General features: G+C 50.5%; 1 protein-coding gene and 1 long non-coding RNA gene across 5 annotated transcripts; one reads left to right on the forward strand and one right to left on the reverse strand.

The window, feature by feature from the left end:
• Positions 1-2,281: 2,281 nt before the first annotated feature.
• On the forward strand, positions 2,282-14,185 carry LOC134478742 (uncharacterized). 3 transcript variants are annotated; one of them, XR_010051577.1, is made up of 3 exons: positions 2,282-3,711; positions 7,814-13,595; positions 13,692-14,185. It is a non-coding gene; the product is annotated as an uncharacterized LOC134478742 (long non-coding RNA). The 3 variants fall into 3 exon arrangements; XR_010051578.1 differs by having other exon boundaries at positions 2,285-3,711; positions 5,840-13,595; XR_010051579.1 differs by having other exon boundaries at positions 2,286-3,711; positions 6,083-13,595.
• On the reverse strand, positions 7,275-20,373 carry Lztfl1 (leucine zipper transcription factor like 1). Of its 2 annotated transcripts, none has more exons than XM_003477023.5 (10): positions 20,220-20,373; positions 18,188-18,312; positions 16,038-16,232; positions 15,012-15,072; positions 14,422-14,493; positions 12,738-12,803; positions 12,579-12,656; positions 9,064-9,240; positions 8,359-8,462; positions 7,275-7,699 (listed from the first exon to the last, which is right to left on the reverse strand). In XM_003477023.5, the coding sequence occupies exons 1-10, from the start codon at positions 20,220-20,222 to the stop codon at positions 7,681-7,683; spliced, it is 900 nt and encodes a 299-aa protein (XP_003477071.1). In that variant the 5' UTR covers positions 20,223-20,373; the 3' UTR covers positions 7,275-7,680. The 2 variants fall into 2 exon arrangements, with proteins under 2 accessions (XP_003477071.1, XP_023416085.1); XM_023560317.2 differs by having other exon boundaries at positions 18,188-18,308; positions 20,220-20,355.
• Between the last annotated feature and the right edge of the window lie 7 nt (positions 20,374-20,380).

A 20,380-nucleotide genomic window follows, 5' to 3' on the forward strand; every position in this document is an offset into this window, starting at 1 on the left:
CCAAGCAGTGGGAATTTGGGGGTGTACTTCACACTGTGCACTTAGGTTGTATGCCTTAGCTTACCTGTCCTCACTTCAGCCTCCCGCTGTTCACCACCTGCTCCCTGCAGAGCCGTCCTGTTTCAGGTCCTCAGGTTAAGCCCTACATACCTAACCCTGCCGCAGCTTCTCATGTCCTCTGGTGTGAACCCCAAGTCTCGACCACAGTCCTGCTGTCCTGGCAGGCCAGCTTGGCCACTCACTGTGTGCTTTCTTATGGCTGGCTCCACCCCATCTTGCCTGGGGGGCTCAAGGGTGAGGCCAATGCTGAGCCTCCCATGGGGTTACACCCCCTTCCCTCCAGCACCTGTGGTCCTCCTCATTCTGTTCTGTTGTTATCATAGCTCCAGCCCTTTCTTCTAACATTCATAAGAAGTATGGATGACCATTCTCAGAGGACAGGTCCCCCCAGAGCCCAGGGATTCAACCTGATTGAGAAAGAGGGCCTGTGCAGTAGAAGTAAAGTGAGATCATCCTGGACTAGAGAGGGCACAAAATCCAATGACAAGGAGAAGAGACAGTAATGGGAAACTGAAGACAGACTGGATGTGTCTATGAGCCACACAATGGCAGGATCACCAGCAGCCTCTAGGAGCCGTGAGTCAGGTGTGGAGCCTGTTATGGTTTGTGTCTAGGTGGCCCCCCAATCCTCATGTACTCATGGAGATGGCTGAATTGAATGTTTGTGATTGGTTTGTTGTCTAGTGCTGGGATTAGTGGAGTGAGTGCTACGCCTGCCCAGGGGAAAAGCTGACATATATATACATATATACATATATATATATATATATATATATATATATATATATATATATAGTATAAGGGAGGAAAGTAGGCATGTTTTCCTCTTTTGCCCTGTTTACTGTTGCTGTTTGCAGCTGCCATGAACAGCTGCCCCTGTGCCACACCACCCTGTCTTGGAGCCAGCTTTATGGACTGAAACCTCCACAAATTATAAGAAATAAACCTTTCCTTCATTCATGATGGGTGTCAGGTATTTTGTCTCAACAATGAGAGAAATGTAACCAAGACAGAGCCCAAGTCCCTTAGTTCCTGCAGAGGGCACCCACCCTTGACTTTGCACTCTTGGCCCCTGTAACCTGCAGAGAATAAATTTCTGTTATCTTAAGCTACCAGCGACAGTAACTTGTTGTAGCAGCCCAGGAAACATACACATATCATACAGTTTATTATTACTTTTTATTTCATACTTCTTTCCCCGTACGCCCCAGGAGAGCGCATGTAGTTATTCTGCTCCTGGTGTATTTCAAATACCTAAGCCTACAACTTAGGCTCTGTGCCTGACACAGCACCAGCACAGAGCCTAAGCTGGAACTGATTTTACTGTGAATCCAGGATTTCCTGAGCATCAGTCGAAGCAGTCTGCAGTGCGGCTGTGCAGGCAAGCAGGTCATGCACCCTCATGCGTTCGGCGTCCTCCTGGAGATGGGTGTGGGAGTCTCAAACCCTGTTGCTGATTGGGAGAGGCCAAACTTACAGGTTCATTGCAGGTTCCGTCTGGTGAATGCAGAAATGGCAGTGAAAGCTCTTGGTGGTGGTCACACAGTCACTGCATGTGCCTGATGCCCTCTGAAGTGGGTGCACGAGTTCGTATGTGAATTGGACCTCAGAAAGGGGATAGCGCGGCTCAGGTACCTAGAGCAGCACAGTAATCACAAGTCCCGGGCCGGGCCCAAAAGTGTGTGGCAAGAATGTCTGAGAAGAGGGAGCAGGAGATAAAAAAACCAGGACAGCTGACAGCAGATAGCGGCTGGTGCGGGGAGCTTGGCAAGGAGGCGCCCACTGGCAGACGATGCTAAGGGATTCACAAGCGACTTCACGAATGACCACTGCTCCTGGGCCTCATAGAGCCTGGGGACGCTGCATCGCAGGTGACCCTAGTGGCTGCATGCTTCCCACACCTCCCACTGACTCCTCCCTGTCTACCTGTGCTTTCCTTTAAAATGGGCTCACTATGCAGGTGTAGTAGTTACTCATTAAAGTATTTAAAGGTTCCATTGAATATGATCAGAGATCAAACTTTTTAAAAAGCTTAGCTGGATGTAATGGCATACACCTATTATCCTAGCACTTGGGAGGCTGAAGCAGGAGGATCCCTGCTAGTTTGAGGCCAGCCCTGACTACATAGTGAGTTCAAGGCCACCCTGTACTACATAATAGACCCTGTTGCAAAAAAAAAAAAAAAAAAAAAAAGGAAAGAAAGAAAAAAGCAAGAGAAAAAGAAGAAAGGCTTTCAAATATGTAATATGGAAGCAGACTAGGGATTTAGCTCAGCGGCATAAGCACCTGCCTTACAATTGCAAGGTTGTGAGTTCGATCCCCGGTACCGATAAAAAAAAAGAAATGTAATACAGGAAGGAAAATGATGTAAAATGTTCGATAGCACAAGAGCTGACAGGAGCCAGAGAGACACGAGAGAGAGGGCCTTCTGACCATCCTAGGTCAGGCCCCAGGCAGCCCTGGGTGACAGTGCTTCTAGGTATGGACCCAAGGTACAGGCCAGCAGCCTGGCCCTAGTGGCTCTCAAAGGCATTGTACTGGTTAAACTCCCACATGCTGTCCTCCTGCAGGCTGGGTGCAGGTGCAGCCCTGGGCGGGGTGTGAACTTGGGTGGGGTGGCCCTCATGAACCTGTCACAGCCTGCTGCCACCAGCAGCCCTGAGGAGTGAGTGGTGATTATTAAGCACACAGCAGCAGGCAAGGCCAAGGCCAAGGCCAGGCCAAGGTGGAGAGTCCAATGGTGAAGGTCCTGCAAGCTGCCCTTAGGCCCAGGAGGCCACCGTGTACACAGATAGCAGTAGATAGTGCAGGCCTAGGCCACCTTGGGGCCTCTGCCCTGCATGCCCTCTGGGACCACAGCTCAGCAGGAGGGTGGGATGGGGGCCACCATGCCACAGGGACTGTGCCCCAGAGGAGCCCCAGAGGCTTTGGTGGCTTTAGTGGGCTCTGTCCCGAGCTCTTCAGACCCTCATTGGAAACCCCCCATCCTGGGTCCGACCACCAGCATCGCTCACATTAGCAGGGGGAGGAAGACTCCACCATCTCAGTAGACTTGGAAAAGGCATTTGAGAAATTCTATACAAGGTCGGGTCTCCTGTGTTGCCCATGGGGCCCAAAACTCCTGGCCTCCACTGTTCCTTGTTTTGGCTTCCCACGTAGCTGGGGCTACAGGCCGGCACAAAGCCATTTAAAAAATTCATAGAAGCTTTTAGTGAACTAGGAATAGAAAAGAACTTTCTGAATGGGATGCAGAGCATTGCAGACATCGTCCTGATTGTTAAATTATTCAGGGCTCCCCCAGATGCGAGGCATGGATATCCTCTGCCACCGCTTTTATTCAGCATTGGACTGGAAATCCCAGACTGAGAGGCGTGGCAAGAGAACAAAGGGCTCAGCCTCTTGTGATCTGGAACTGGGACCCTGGGCCTCGTGGGGGCCCCAAAGACACTGCTGAGAGCCCAAAGAGAAACTCGAAGAGGAACAGTTTTCCAGCCTCGGGGATATGACGCGGAGGACCAGCAAAGCAAACCCAGCGCTGCTTCGCAGTTATTCCCACTTCCTCATTATAAGGAGCAACAGACTTGCATGGGAAGCAGAGGTTCAAGTTCATGGATGCTGGAGGGAGCCTGGGCCCCGAGTCTGAGCCTTTGGGTAAGCACACAGGGCTGTTCTGTCTACTGTTCAGGAGCAGTTGTGGCTCAGCCATGTGAGGCTGTAGTCTGAAATGCCAAACCGGGTTTGCAGGGTTTGTGCTAGAAGCCGGGCAGGGAGGCGCACACCTGGAGTGCCAGTGCTGGGGTGTCTGGCCAACCTGGGCTACAGTGAGCTCAAGGCCAGCCTGAACTACATTGTGAGACCCTGTTCCAACCCCCATCGAATTCTATCACTCCCCTGGGAGCATGCTAGGATCCACTGTCTTTGTCTCTGTGTGCCCAAGGTCCCATATCATTGCCCAAAAAAAGTTCCATGTCCTCATCCGGGTCCCTTTCCCAGCCACAGGAGCACGATCAGCTCAGACACACCTGGTGCTGGTGTCACTGTCCCAGGAGCCCTTTACTTCATGTACTGGGGCCTGGTGGACACCCCAAGCCTCCACACGCCACACTCTCTACCCTTTTCCTGCCTGCGTCCTGCTGCCTGGGTTGATTCCCACACTGAGGACTCAGACCCAAAGCCTTCCTAGACCGGGGGTCAGAAGAGGCCCTGCATCTGCACGTGAATGCCGGTCAGTACTGACAGAGCTCCACAGCTCCAGCAAGCAGGCATGGATAAACTGAGCCACACAGCTGGAGCTGTCACCAAAACTCTCCCCAGGACTGGGAAGCAGAAAGAGGGCCCCAGGCTCGAAGTAGGATTCCCTGGACTGTTTCCCCAAAAAACTGCCCTGGCACAAACCCTTAGGGCCCACACTTTCGAAAGCAGTCCCATCCAAGACTTCCATCAGAGAGGTTCCATGAAGTTTCGTCAGGCCGCTCACCCTAGCTGTAATCCTGGTTTATAGCATCTTTTCTTTATTTCCTTTCCAATTTGAACCCAGGGCCTGCATATTGAGCTATATTTTAGCCTACTTGATTACTACTTTATTTACTTTCGAGACAGGGGATCACCAAGATGCTGGCGGGGGGGAGGGCCTGGAATTTGTGACCCTCCTGCCTCAGCCTCCCACACTGTCGGGATTACAGGCATGTGTCAGCACACCTGGTTTCTCATGCTTTTAAAAGATGAGTGGAAAAAAAAAAGATGAATGAGGGTTGGGGATGTAGGTTGGTGGTGGGGTGCTTGCCTGACAGGTACAAGGCCCTGTGTTCCATCCTCAGCACCCCAAACACAACGAAGAACATGAGATGAGCCTGCTTTTGCTTTCGAGGCGTGGCTTCCAGAACTTGGCTTGCTGTGGTTTCCAGAAGTTAGGTTTCTGTTCCAAGTGACTGCTCATGAAAATCTATCTCCTACACGGTTAACCTGATGGTGGGGCTCTTGCTGCTTTTGAAATTTCTGAAGGATGTTCATAGCCCAATTTTACTTGGTCTAACAGCAGGGGCTCATCAACCTTTAAAAGTTAGGTGACATGTCTCGTTCCAAAGGAGGCGAAGCCATACTTCATGCTCTGGAGAGCCTTTTGGCTCTTAAGACACCCATTCACTCACTCCTTTGTTCATGCTAAACGAGGCGGCAGCCCTTGCTGGGGAGCCGGTGACCTGGAGTGTAGGGTGCCAGGGATCCTCCACTAGGATTCCTTCTGGAAGGCTGAGGTTGGTGCACTTTCCCTCAGGAAATTCTGTAATATTTTCTTCTAAGAGGTGCTGCAAATTTTTTAAGTAGTCACCGAATTCTATCACCCAAATATGAACAGGAGCAGGGCCAGCTCTTGCCTCTGAAAAGCTCACACAAGTCACACAGCATCTTGAATTTCGAATGGCACAACTCCAGGGCACGGGAGTCCACATGTGAGCAGGGACTGTGCCAGGTTCTGGCAGTCTGATGGGTGCATCTAAAGCAGCAGGCACTGGAAGGTTAACATCTAAGTCCTTTTCAGTTTCAAGAATGGAGATAAGTGTGCCAGGCTTTAGCAAAGAGAATTACATTTTGTATAGAGCAATTATGAGCTTTGTAAGACACAAGCAAAGGATCATTTGAACATTTCACAGTCTTAAAATGTAATTATGCAGGACAGAAATAAACACTTGAGCGTCCAAAGACCACATAACAAGGCTTTCCATTCTGCGTTTGTTGGCAGAAGTCTGAGCCAGGATGCACTCAGCAAGTCTTTGCTTTTTAGGTGAAGGCAGCTCAGGGCACCGACTTCTAGCTCAGGGCATCCCAGTGACCCCAGATGACACAAAGGGACCCCTTCGGTGATGTGAGATGAACCCTACAGCCGGGAAACAACTGAAGGAAAGAAATCCAAATTTAAAACTGTATTCTGCTGAGGGAGCTGAGATAAAGAACCACCAGAAGCACCTGAAAGTGTTGCTTTGTCCCCAGATGCATCCCGTTCACCTTTGGGGCTTTATGTTTCCAGAAATACTCTGAAGTTGCTATTGGACAAGTGGAACGCACCAGAGTATTTCAGCGTTCTGACCAAATCCCAAGTAGAAATTGTTTCCGGGAATATGGGTCTCCTTTCCATTCCACCTTCCTCATGCCTGCCTGTGCCCAGAGAGGCACAGGTGTGTTTCAAGACTCGCGGAGCCTCAAGCTGGAATCACCTGGGCATCTAGGTCCACGGGATGGAGGGGCCCAGCCAGGGCACTGTGTCAACCATGAGACCAGGACGAGGCCAGAGCCTGCGACACCCTCAGGGACACAGGACTGTTGAGCCGTTCCTGACGGAGATGAGGAGTAAGTGAGGAACTACTGCTGACTTCTTAGTGGACTGGTCCCTCTTTTCTGATGCCTTCATTTTCCTACCACCACCTCCCTCCCTTCTTTCCTCACTGCTGCTTCAAAAGTTTAATGTATAGCTCACAAGAAAAAAGAACACATTCAATCCTTGTATTAAAAGCGTGAATAGAAACGAGATTGACGCTTTGCTCAGGAAACTCTTTGCCCAGAGTGGTATGACCCCATCTCTGTTCTGTAGGAAGCGTGGGGCATCAGGAAACAGTTGTGCAGTGCGCGCTTCACTCCGGAGCACCGGGCTGCTCTGGCATTGTTCTGTCTGCCCTCGTGGTGTTACTGCATCTGCCAAGTGTGATTTCTAACCATGCCATTAATCACTGAGAGACAGCAGGACCATTGGATAGCTAACCGCAGCCTCCCCACTACGTCACCCAGGTGCACAGAGATCAACCTCAACTGAGTCCCAGCTGAAGCCTGCCACGGACGGCAGGTGGAGTCTAAGCTTAAGCAGAGTTCTCAACAAGGAGCTTGAGTGTTCTGGAAATAAATCCAAAGACCACATCCACTCTGAGTCCAGACACTCAACTGGAGAAGCAGAGGTGGATCTGGTGCCTCTGGCTGCCAGGATGTCAGCGGCTTGGCTCACCAGCAGCTCCTGGCAGACATAGGAACAAGGATGGGGACAGAGACAGAGACAGAGGTGGGGGCCCAATCCTCACATCCCTGCTGTTATTTATTTTTTTTGGGTACCGGGGATTGAACTCACGACCTTGTGCTTGCCAAACAGGCGCTTATGCCACTAAGCTAAATCCCCTGCCCTCTGCTGTTCATTTTAACTGATAAAAAGGCTGCATGTGATAGAAGTATTCACATTTTCAATCAAATCACAGAATTTTTAATGGTTAAACAGGGTACAGACTTAAGTATTAAAAATAAGATTTGTAGTAACTATCTTTAAGAACTCTAGTATTTATCTTTACCTCTGGGGAATGGACAAGTACAGATGTTGGAGTAACCTAACATTTACTAAAAGACACCCTCTTTATTCTAAAGCAGACGGGTAGGAGTCTTTTCTCTACACCCCCTGTACTGTAGAGTCCTCGCCATCCTGGGGCAGGACGGAGCAGGGACGCGTCGGTGACATCCGGCTGGGATCGTTACAACAGGAACTTGAGTTCTAAACAGTGGAAGCCAAATCTGAACATCAGAAAAATGAGGAGGAAAAACATGACATGCTGTGCCAGAGATGGCGTGTCGTCCACACTGGGTATCCCGTCTTCAATCCTCAGGTTCATATCTGGAGAGAGATGGGGGAGTCATGACCCATTGTGGTTAGGGTTGTTACTGTCTTTACCGAGTGAATGAATGATGGTAATCCCTCACTGTCCCCTCCCCATCCCTGCCCCTGCAGAGCTCAGACACACATGGAACCCTTGTGGTGACCAGAGGAGACTCACACAATAGCCAGCTGAGCTTACTGGGACTCTGTCATCATGCATGCAGTGCGATCACCTCCACCCTCGGACCCCCACGGACAGTGGGCACAACCCAGTGAGTACAGCAGTAACGACACCCCTACGCTGAGGACAAACCTGACCATCCATTCCAGGAACCTTCGCATCCTGGCTGTCTTCCCCCAAACTCTGACCATGCAAAGATGCTAAATGTGTCTCCAGCTGACTGCACCTGGTCTGTGATGGTCCCAGTGTCTGGGAGGGATGTGGTAAAGGCCCAGAGCAGCCCAGCCCACTGCTGCTGCTGTCCCTCCTGCGAGGCTCCGCTCTGGTGGAGCGCCCAAGCTGCCCTGGGGGGCACTGGGGCCGGGCCAGGCTTCGGGGTCCTCAGATGGAGGCCCTGGGTGAAATGACCGGCAGCCACTCGAGGCCACAGCCCGCCCCTCAGGAGGACACACACCGCCCTGTGGGGACAGAAAGCCCGGGCCAGACGCGGGCGTACTTGGCCAGCTTTCTCCGCAGCTCTTTGATCTGGTCATTCTTCTTGGTGAGCATCTCTTTCAGGTTCCGGTATGCTGCGGTCTGCTGGAACTTCTTCTCCAGCTCCTGCTTAAGACAAAAACGTCAGCCTGCTCCCCAGCCACAGCTAAGGACATCACAACGGGTGTGACACAGACGCATACCCTTGTGAAATTTACCGACAGTTTGCTTATAGTATTTTCTAACTTCCTCACAAGACATTGGCAAAATTAGGGCTACCCAAATTTAAAAGTGTTATTTCCAGCGAGAAGCCAGCAGATCAGGACATTTCCCTAAGCATAATACTAATAAATAACTCAAGTGGAGTAAGCCATAGACCTGGGACATCTATTTGTTTAAACTGACTTTCAATTAAAGGAGCAGAGCCTTTTTCCAGGTTCCCAAGTGGTGTCAGGAGGAGCGTTTTAAACTGCAGCACCCCCTTTAATGTTGAAGCCCTGAAGGGAACAGTGGAGTTCTCCTTGTACTTCACATACACAGTTATCTTAAGTGTCACCCAGCCCTCTGCCCAGGTGCAGGGGATGGCAGCCTCCAGGGCAACAGGTCTTGAGACACGGCCGGTCAGCGCCCTGAGAACCTGATTCTGACGCCAGCGCCAGCCCGCGGGTACCTGGCCGCCTGTACCCCTCCCTGTGCCCAGCAGACAGGCTGAGCACGCAGCCCTGACCTTCTCTGCCAGGCTCAGCTGGCCCTGCACCCTGAGGAGGTCGTGCTTGGCCGTCACAAGAGTCTCCTCCAGGGACTTCTGGTTCTCTACCCTGTCGCTCAGCGTCTTCTCAAACTCGCTCTTCAAAGCTGCCACCTTGCTCTCCAAGTCGCTCAGATCTTGTGCTTTTATTAAATCCTGCAGGAAGGATACAAACATGGGAACATGACCACCTGTTGGCCTGCTAGGGAGTAACTGTCTTAGGACAGCCACTTGATGTCAAGGGAGATAAAGCCACAAGGCCAGAATATGTGGCCTCCCTGCCCACCCTGTGCTGGTCACTGAGGCCCTGACCTAGAAGGCAGGACAGAGGAACTATTGGTGTTCTGGCCCAAGGGTTATAGGAGACAGGTGAGATCTTTTTGTTTTGTTTAGTGTTGGTTTGAGGCAGGGTCTCACTATGTAGCCTAAATTGGCCTTGAACTCCCAGAGATCTTCCTGCCTCAGCCTCCTAGGTGCCACTGGGATTACAGGCATGTGCCACCATGTCTGGCTGAAGAGGTGAGACTTTGATGATAGCGTTAAGTATGCTGGAGCTGGCATGGCAAACAGGTTCCATCTGGGAAAGCCAAATCAAGAAAACTCGTAGTGAAGCATTCACAAGTCTTCAAAAATGACACAGGTGGAAAAAAATTATAAAAGGAATAACATTTATAGATACATGCTTTACTTGTTATTTACAAGTGAGTATTATGAAGGCATAAGGTTGCTTGTACAGGCTTTGAGATTTACAAGATTTAAGTTTTTCACGTTAAAAGAGCTGTGCATATTTTGGGATAATTTACCTGCCTGGATCTCCTTTCCAGATCTTGGTTTTGACTGATAAAACTCATGGTAGAAAAAAAAAGATCTGGAGAGTTGGGCTTGCTGGCTCATGCCTGTAATCCCAGCACTCAGGAGGCTGAGGCAGGAGGATCCTTGCAAGTTCGAGACCAGCCTGGGCTACAAAGTGAGCTCAAGGCCAGCCTGAGTTACATAGAGAGACCCCGTCTCAAAAAAAGAAAAAAAAAAAAAAAAAAAAGATAAGAAAGTGGCCTGTAGCTGCTTAATATGTAGATGGAACAATCTTTTCCACAAAAATTCCTGCTGATACTTTTAGTGGTTTACTTTTTTATTTTTTTAATGCGAGTTTCTGACTATGTAGCTCAGGCTTATGCCACCACACCCAGACTTGCTGAGTTTTGAAATTTATTCTTTAAAAAGGTGTATCCCACTGTAACTAATAAAGCATATGTCTGCTTTGCATTTGTGCCCCACATCTTGAAGTAACTAATAAATGCTTAGACACACAATGAGTGGTTACAGTCAACCTCAAGAATTACTGGCGTATCAAATATACTTATTTTTCAAATATGAAATATATTCATCTAGAACAAAATTCAAAATCAAGGGATTTAATGAAAACGTTTTCAGAAGAATTTGGTGCTTTACACATTTTAGGGACACGGTATGAAGCCTTTTTTAAAAAATGTTTTAGATATGTACCTGAGCACAAATGATTCTCAGAGGGCCCTAAGAACAATCACCCTTGGATGGCAGCTTATTTATGCAGTACACTTTGACTCCGAGCCAGTGAAGTGATATGGGGGGGGGGGTAGGCAGTTAATGATCTCTAGGACGCCCTGTGCCATTATTTCCTGGACTCAAAGCTGAGCAGCACAGGCTCCTGCCCTGGAGGACAGGACTGAGGGCAGAGGTTGGAGGAAACCCTGGGCCTGGCAGGGAGCCGCAGGGAGCTGCGTTCTGGGCACTGAGGGCCCAGTCCAATCAGACTGATCAGATCCCGATTCCGCTTACAGCAATCAAACCAACCGTTGCCTGGAGACCCATTTGGAACTTCCTAGATAATCAGCAAAAAGGGCCTTGTTAATTATCAACAAAGCACCTGGAACTCCAGATCATTAAACTGTGTCATCCCTTCACGTTCACAGTTCAGTCAGAATCAGCCTAGCAGCACCCAACGGCCACCTGTGGGCCAAGGCCGTGTGCACATGCAGCATCTGGATAATTAAAACAACTGTGTCATCATTTCATGTTCCCTGTTCACTATCACAATCAGCTGGGACGCACCAAAAGGCAACCTTCAGGCCAAGGCCGCTGCACAGGCGGGGACCTGGATCTCAGGATGAGCCCTTCGGCCCTCCTTTCCAGCTCGAACGCCAGGGCGGGGCCACCTTCTGACAGCAGCACCTTGCCTGCCCCGCATGTGTTCTTTCCAACTGAAATTTTCTGTCACACAGTCAATCAAATGGCAGGGATCATGGCATTAATATTGCCAGGAACCCTGACAGGTGACATCATGTGTAACTAGAGCAGCGTGGGGCTGCAGCTCTTCCTGGGTGGAAGGAAACACACTGTTCACAGCTGTCCGGCAGGAAGCTGTTTTCTAGGTGGTGTCTGTGGCTCATTGTAGCCTAGGCTGGCCTCGAACTCAAGGCAATCCTCCTGCTTCAGCCTCCCCAAGCATGGGATTACAGGTGTGTGTCACCATACCTAGCTTCAGCTCTTCAACTTTTACGTTTGTCTGTGATACCTGATTATTACACTGGTTTTGGGAAACTGGTACTTAGATATCATTTCCTGGTCATTTAGATCCTTTTCCTATTCCCTTCCCTCCTCCCTTCCTCTGTCTCCCTTTCCCTTTACTTTACTTTCATGTCTATACCAAAAAATCTTGGAGTGTAATGGAAGCAGGAATTGAGCTCCTCTGAAACGCTCAGCTTTCTAGTTCACAAATCTACAGTTCTTGGCATCTTTCAATTGAAAAGCCACAGACATTTTCCTCTTTTTAGTTGCCTAAGGAATATGCTTCAAAGCAGTGCACGGGGAGACAGGGCAATGCCCGGGATCTTCAACGGGAGATGCAGAGGGAGGGAGCTCGGGGCGGGGAGGGGGCGTGTGTGTGCCAGGCACAGGATGGCCGCTCCGCCCTGGTGTGTGTTTACAGGATCCACAGAGCAAAGTTTACCGAAACCTACGGAGGCAGGCTGTGGGGTCGCTGAGCAGACAGGGACAGTGCGGGTAGTGGAGAAGTTGCAGGGGACCCGGCCGCGCCAGCTTCCTGGGTCAGCCCCAAGAGGGGCCCGCAGAGGAGCCATGTGGCTGACTTCGATGTCAGCCAGCGCCCTGGGGACAGGGCAGTGAGATGACCCCATCCGTAGTTCCTCCCATCTTGTCACTCATCAGGGTGAATTTGGGCAATGTTCTGCAGACTACAACCCGGGGGAATTCTGGAGAACTAAGGGCAGGTCCCCTCTCCATGACTGGGTGTCACACTGTGCTGGGAAGGTCCTGCATACTCTAGTCAGATCCCAGATATCTACTGGCCCTGGGTGCTGGTGCCCCCCAGCCTCTTTGCACAGCAATGTCCCGGCACAGAGGTGCTGGTCCCAGGGACTCTGCCAGGGTGTGGGGAACACTGGACTGCGATGACCACTGAGTTCTATGCCCATGACTTACAGCAAAAATGGGCTCACCTCTTGCTTCCCCTTGTCCAGCTGCAGGTCCCACAGTGCCTGCTCCAGCTTCGCCTTCTCGTCCAGCGCAGTCGTGGCCTGGAGCGTGGGGCAGGCGGAAGGCACTCAGGGCCCGCCAGTGGGTGGCCCCGTCAGTCCCCTCCAGGGCTTCCTGATTACCTGCGCCTCGATCACCTTCAGTCTCGACTTCAGTTTCTCGTTCTCTTCTTGAAGTCTTAGTATTTCCTTTGTGAGTAAATTCAAGTTTTTTACTATTTGAATGAGCATGTTTTCAAAGTATGACTTATTTCACTTAAATTACATCATAGTTCACACACCCGCATGCCCAGGTGGTGGGCCGTGGCCTGCTTTTGCCCCATCCATCAGGCTGAACACCTGTGTGGATTTTGGCCCCAGGCTGCTGGCTGCTGCTCCTGCTCCTCCGATCCCCCACCACCCTGGCTCGTGGGCCTGCCCTCCTTCAGCCCGGCCAGCTGCTCTCCAGAACACCTGCTCCTGCTGTGCTATGAGGCCAGACAGCCTGGCCTTTTCTGAGCTCTGTCCAGATCGTCACCATTGGCTCAATCTCCTTCCTCCCTGGGCTCCATGCGTAGAGGGCAGGACTGGAAAATTCCGTCAGTTTTTAAATGTTTAAAACGGGAAAAGACACTTCCATGCACTCCCCAACTCCCACTCGTTTCCCCTTGTCCTCGATACTTTCTGTAGCCACTCCAGAGTCCTCTTTCCTGAGAGTCTTTAGCTGCACTGGTCTGGCTACCTCAGTGTCCTGAATCACTTCAAAACTCTGAGCTTTCATGGTCACATTCACTTTGGGAAGAGCCAGGGGTCACATGGCCTCATCTGCTAAAGAAGGCGGGTGAGGACTCAACATGGTGTTTTTCCCAGCTGTCTTCCCATTGGTGCTTGGTCGCAGCAGTCACTGTAATCTGATCACAGTGTATAGACACTGGGAAGGAGGACACTGCCAGAGCTGCTGCGGGGAGTGACAAGGATGACAGGGAGTGGCAAGGATGACGGGTGAGTGTCTGAAGCCAGGGGAGCGTCGGAGGGGATGTGTGGCATCGTGTTTCTTAATAAACTACAAAGCAGTGTAACACTCGCTGTATTTTCCAGTTGTCCCGTACCCACTGGCCTTGCTGATCTCTGTCCATCTCCGCACTGCCCATTCTGCTCCCTGCCAACAGCCGCCTGCCTAGGCCTGAGGCTCCTGTCCTCATCTGACCGAAGTCTCCAGGCACCGGCCTCGCTCAGCCCACTGCCGGCTCCTCTGCTACCTGGGCTGGGTTTTGTCTCTGCTTCCAAGCATCAGCTCCATCTCCCCAATGAGCCCTTTGATCCCTGAGAGCCCTGGGCCAGGTGCTACACTCACTGCCTGTGATCTCCAACAAGACCTTATGAGCACAGGAGTCATAAAGGTATCTGCACGCTGACAACTTTCACAGACTTAAAAAAAGAACTCTACTATGGCTCACAGACTTTTAACTTCCCATGACAAATATTGCCCCGATGTACCACTGTTGCTCCCCCGTTGATGTATTTTGAAATCTTGTTTTAGTTTTCGTGTTTCTCCTTAAAATAAAATGGATTTGAACAAACAAACATATAAATACTTCTCCCATCCCCCACCCTCACGCAGCCCTTCACTGGGACAAGGTCCTGGAGTAGCTTTGCAATGTCTGGAAGACCAGTGCGCCCCCTGCTGGCCACTGCACACCACATCGAGTCTCTGGGCCACACTGGGCATGGGACCAAAGCCGGGACCAATTCCTCCCCCTGCTTTCAGATCCTGGGGCTGTGTAGCCCACAGGTGGACAGAAGCAGAGCTTTCCCACTTTGCCCGTACCTTGGTTAGCAGCTCTGCCGTTCCACCTTCATTAAGAGGAGCGAGTTTTGGCTTTGTGGTGTCCAAGATGGGCTGAAAGGAAACGAAGTAACCAAAGCTGCGGGCAGCACCCAGTACTGTGGTTACCACCGAGCAGTTGAGCTTTCCGAGGGGACAACACTGCACACAGTGGGCTTCTCTCTGTTCCAGGGCCCCAGGAGTCAAAACAAACAATAGCAAACGCACAACAGATGAAGTGAACACGGCTCAGCGCCTGGGGCCCACAGGGCCAGGTGTGCTGCGCGCGGTGCGGCTCACCCTAGGCCTGCGCTCTGCTTCAGCCAGGAAAGAGCGGTTGGAGCCCCAGAAGGGAGAGTGTGAGCATATGTACCTGTGTATGTGTGTGCGCGTGCGTGTGCCATGCAGGTGTGTGCAGGTCCTGAGATGAGAATGGGTTTTCATGGTGACTCCTACACTTGTCCTCTTCTGCCCGAAGCTCTGAGAGACAAGAGCTGACTCCCCGAAACGCTCTTCCCTGAGAATTCTCCCTCCGTCCCTCGAAGGCTGGCAGCCATGACATAAGATACGGACTCAGAGTGACATCAGCTTACCTTTTTTCTTGAAGATATAAATTCTGCTTTTTCAAATTCTGCAACTTGTTCTAGTAATTCTCTTGAAAGCAAATGTAAAAGAAACAGTGATTTAGAATAGATTTGCATCACATTACAGGTGAATACAATCATGGTGTCACTGTCTCGTTCAAGGGGGAGGAGCACGGGCCCTGCTCATCAGCATCATCAGAAATGGCAGTGACTCCGTCACAGGACACAGTGTAGACCGCTAGGGACCCACAGCTGTGCCGGTGCAGATGCAGTGACATTTACGCTGTGGTGTGTCTGCCTTCCTAAGGCGCCGTGAGGCCACTGTGACAGTACACACGGGAAGCTATAGGCAAACAGCCTCAGAAGACGCAAGAAGCTTCTAAACTCAGAAGATCAAGTACTCGCTGGGTGTAGTGGTGTATGCCTGTGATCCCAGCACCTGGGAGGCTGAGGCAGGGAGATAGCTGTGAGTGCAAAGCCAGTCTGGGCTACAAAGTGAGTTGAAAGCCATCCTGAACTACACAATGAGACTCCCTCTCAACACCCGCCCCCCCAAAAAAACCCCAGAATAAATACAAAATCAGCTTCTCAGAGTCATGTTACAGTCCCTGGCTGCAGGGTGTGGTCACTGAGAAGTCTCTGTCCTCACGGGCAGGGAGCACACTGTGCTGAGCAGTTTTTGGGCACTTTTACCATAGCTTTTGACATTAGTAAGCACGTGGAAGTTACAGTTATAGATCTTTTAATATTGTGTCTCCTACTGGAAGCTTATGATCTAAATGTCATTATTTAACAGCAGTGTCTACCACTGCTCACTGAACCCCCAGCAGTTACCATATTAATTTTCAACTGTATGGGATGTTTACTTCTTCCCTGACCTGTCTCCAGGGGGCCACGGTAACACTGACCGGGACACCACAGTGTAAATGTCACTGCATCTGCACCAGGCTGCAGAAGACCTGTGACAATCTGACAGGCAGCCCCTAACCCCTGGGCTCATGCCCTTGGGAGGGACCGGGGCAGGCGCCCTGTCACCTGTTTTCCAGCTCGGAGGCGTCGGTCCGCAGCTTGAGGTACCAGCGCTCAGCCTGCTCGAAGAGCTGGCACAGGAGCAGCACGTTAGTGTGCGCGGTGTGGATGAGCTCAGACTCCACCTCACTATGCACCACGGCCTGCAGCCCGCCCAGCATGTCAGCCACCTCGTCCGCGGTGAAGGTCTCCTCAGCCAGCCTGCAAGGCAGCAAGGAGCCCATGGGTGCCACTCTCGAGATCGACATCTTGAGCAAAGTCCCCTGGGGACGTTTTCATTACTACAACAACCAAATCTCAATTGATGGCATCTATTAAAATGATTACATTGTGGCAGATTCTTTGAACATGCACACGTTTTAATATCAATATGTGCTGAAAAACATTTCCCAAACTGTCATCAATTTTAAAAAATTTCTCAATATTAGTTTTTACTTCAATCTCCACTAAAATTGGTCTTTGTGTGTGTAAGTGCCAGGGATTAAACTCATGACCTCGAGCTTGCCAGGCAGGTGCTGTGCTGCTGAGCTAAATCTCCAGCCCCTACTAAAATTAGTCTTGTCTCATTTAATAATCTCAAAACTCATGTGGCAGGTACAGTTTATCTCCTTTTGGATGGGGGCACTGGGGGGACTTTGCTCCAAGTTACACCCCAGCCCTTTTAAACTTAGAGAGACGGGGTCTCACTTAGCTGACCAGGCTGGGATTCCCCTTTTGATCCTCCTGCCTCAGCTCCCAGAGTCCTGGGATTACAGGCCTATGTCCCAGGCCCTTGTGTTTGTTGTTTCCCTAGGATTTTAACTGTATGAACCAGTCACACGCTGGTGACCACCTATGAAAGAGAAGTGATAATTACAGATTGACCCCTGCAGCTTTCATAAGACCCAAAAGAAGAACGCTCAGCTGATCTTAAATGCCACTGCTGCCCACGACCATGGACATCACAGCAGCGCAAGAAAGCTCTTCTCACTTAGGTGCATTCAGGCTGGAAAGGCCCAGTGCCATCTGGCCCCAATCCCTTACTACGACCAGGGAGAGAAGACAGGACAGGGGGACACAGGGACAGAAGACGGGGCAGGGGAGGCTGGCCCCTGCAGGTGATTAAGCACTCTGCCATCCTAGCAGCTGGGTTGCTACCAACAGCTGAGTCTTTCACAAAGCTGTCGTGTGCACCCACCGCCTGCCCTCAATGAGAGCTTCACAGCAGCTCTCGCTCTTCTCACGCCACCTCCTAAGACCCCCGCCGGCCAGAGCCATCACCCCCACCTCAGCTGCCTCTTATTCCTTTCTTGCAAATGGACGAGACCAGGTGAGACTGGGCTACACAGAGTCTCAGCACTGTTACATTCGAGCTAATAGTATCTGATTATAACCCTACCACTGGACGTGGCCAGCAGAATCTGGCCATGCATAAAAACCCTAAAGCCAACTTTTATACAAGTCTTTATTAACTTTATTAATACTTTTCTATATCCTTTAATAGAACATACCTTTTTTTGCCACTTAAATTATGGCTTTCATCTGTTGGGAACTAGAAACGCAGACGAGCAGCTCCATCTAATAAGCTGGAGAGAGAATAATCGAGGGCCAAGGCCCTCTGTTCCCGGCGAAGCTTGTGGCTTTTTTGAAAGCCAGAGCTCCTGTGGAAGTCTCGCTCCCTTACATCTAACCTGACATCTAACTACTGTCTGTGACTGGTCCAGCGGAACTTACTGTGGTCTTCTGCCTCAGACCAGCTATCGGTTTGGGATTGGTCAGCACGTTAGTCATAGTTTCTTGGTGCTTTTTCCCCTCCTAAGCCTTCAGGATGAAGAGCACAGGTGTTTTCCTGCCAGCAGCTGTCTTTTATGCTTCTAGTCTTTCAATGAATAACTCAATTATAGTTAGGGACTCTATCATTAATCCACAAGTCATTAATTCCTGACTACCTTCCTGTAGCTCTGCCATCTTCTAACTACCGTCTATGACTGACTGAGATCCCCTGCGCAATCCCGTTTCTTGATTTCACAGTCCATGAAGCTTAGGGTACCAGCCCTTGGTGAAGGATTGCTCACGAGGAGCCCAGATAGGATCTGTCAAGGCCTCTGCCCCTGAAAGCCCACACCGGATCCTGGGGAGGATCACGTTCCTGCTGCTTCCCCAGAGTCCCCTCGTACCTGCTCTCCTTGAGGTCCTGGAAGCAGGAATCTACAGTTTTGAGTCTCAGGCCTCTCTTTGATCGAGCAAAACGCATATAATTAATAACTTCATTTTGATGATGTTCATTGAGGCCCAATTCTGCCTGAAAAAGAGTTTTTTAGCCTTGAAGATTTGATAAATGAATCAAATACACAGGATATCCTGTCCAGTGAACTCTATCTTCCCTGTCTTCCAGCTGCAAGGCTGCCCTGCTGACTGGTGCTTCCATGCTACGGGACCATTGCACTTCTCAGGAATGGATATGAACAAGAGCAGGCTGGCTGTTTCCAAAGCCTGGGCTAGAGGTGTGGCACTGCTACCACCCTGTTTCTCTGAATCCTGGCAGGGTGAGGGCTGGTTTGAGCCATGCAAACAGTATCAATGCCCCAGCAATGGGAGAACAGCGAGATGAAAGGCACCCTGGTCCCCACCTCATGGGGGCAGCACTGAGCCAGGGGCAAATGGAAATGAACAATGAGCTGGTGCTAAGTGAGAAATGAACTTCTGTATTTTAGTACACATGCTGCCGAAGCAAGCACCAAACCTCTGATTCCTGGAGCCATTAGTTTTTAGGTCTCTGGTACAGCTACTTATCCCACTAAACACAACTTAAAAAAGTATATGTTGTTTGGAAATAGGCATCAGCTGGTTTTTATTTTAAACCAGAAGAGCACCTAACAGATATTAAGAGGCATACCTGTGAAGACTCGATAGCAAACAGAGCACAGGTCCAGGATTGCTTGGTATCTGTGCTGCTCACTGTTTCCACATTATCTCATGTACCCGTGTCACACCCCGGGGGTAAGTGTCTGCATTTCACTAAAATGCCTCTGCTGTTAAATTGGCAGAAGAGGACAAAAGATAGAGCACAAACAGGTATCGATGTTTTGTGACCTCACCCCCATCCTTTCCTCAACTATTCATCCTTGGAAGACGTTAGGGAAATCAGGAGGACAGGACAATGTGTAAACTCAAAACGGGAGGTGAAGTTGGGGTGTAGTTCAGCAGTAAAGCGCTTGCCTAGCCTGCAGGAGGCCTAGGCTTAATCACCAGCACTGCAAACGCACATTTTTCAGACAATTTTTTGAGCAGAGCATAGTGGCACAGGTCTGTAGTCTTGGCTGAGGACAGCTTCAACTCAAGCCTTTGAAACCAGCCAGAGAACACAGCAAAAGCGCCATTTTTAAAAGTTCTGTTTTGTTCAGTGCTGTATTCTCCACTCTGAGCCAGCACTTGGCACACACTGAGGACTAAGTAAGAATTTTAACGCTGAAGTTCCTCAGGAGTCTCTGTAAGTGGCTCTAACACTTGGATTCATTTTTTTTTCTCTTGAAGAGCTGGGCTTCAACATTACACACTGTTTTATATATAACTTCTACTTATATTGCCACGCTGTATTTACTGGAGGAATTAATAGTCTTTTTATTTTTACGTTTCGGTGCTGGAGATCGAACTCGAGGCCTCCATTATTCTGACCCTGCTATCTACCAACGAGCCACACTCCCAGCACAGTGGTTTTTTAATAGGTCAAAACAAAGGAACTGTCACCTAAATTTCCTCCACTGCAAAACAGAGTGCTTGGATTCTTAGATGTTAAAAATTAAACATAGAAAGTGTGGCAGTATTATGCCTCCTCAGCTCGTCAACCCTTAATAGTCTACTGTGGCGGAGGAATGTGTGCGTGAGGGTAAACCGAGCTTTCTGAAGAGATCTCGAAGTCTTCCTTGCGCCCAGGATTTAATCACTGCCACTTGCCAGCTGCCACCTGGTCGTGGCCCTTGCAGGCAGCAGCGAGGGGTGAAGTGACGGAGCAGAGCCGGGCAAACAGGAGAGGGCGTCACCCAGTATTTGCAGGCAGCTGAGGTGAAGCGCGACTTCGGCGCCCAGCGCGGCCTCCCCTTCCCAGAGGGCCCCGGAGCGGGGCTCGGACTCAGCGCTCCCCCTCCACCGCGCAGCGTCTCCAGCCCCGGCCGCTGCCCTCGCCTCCGCGCCAGCGCGGTCGCTACTCACCATGGCGGTAGCAGGGCGTCAGAGGCCCAGAGGAGCTGGCCAGTGCAAGCGGGGACGCGGCCAGCCCGCGATCGCCAACGGTGCGAGACCGCAAGACGGCCAGTGGGAATAGAAGCTGTTTTGAAGCCTCGGGTTGCTAATGGGAACAGAGGCACGTGGGT

Source organism: Cavia porcellus, unplaced genomic scaffold, assembly GCF_034190915.1.
Source record: "Cavia porcellus strain 051 isolate PalLab524CR breed Dunkin Hartley unplaced genomic scaffold, mCavPor4.1 scaffold_14, whole genome shotgun sequence".
Taxonomy (NCBI): Eukaryota; Metazoa; Chordata; class Mammalia; order Rodentia; family Caviidae; genus Cavia; species Cavia porcellus.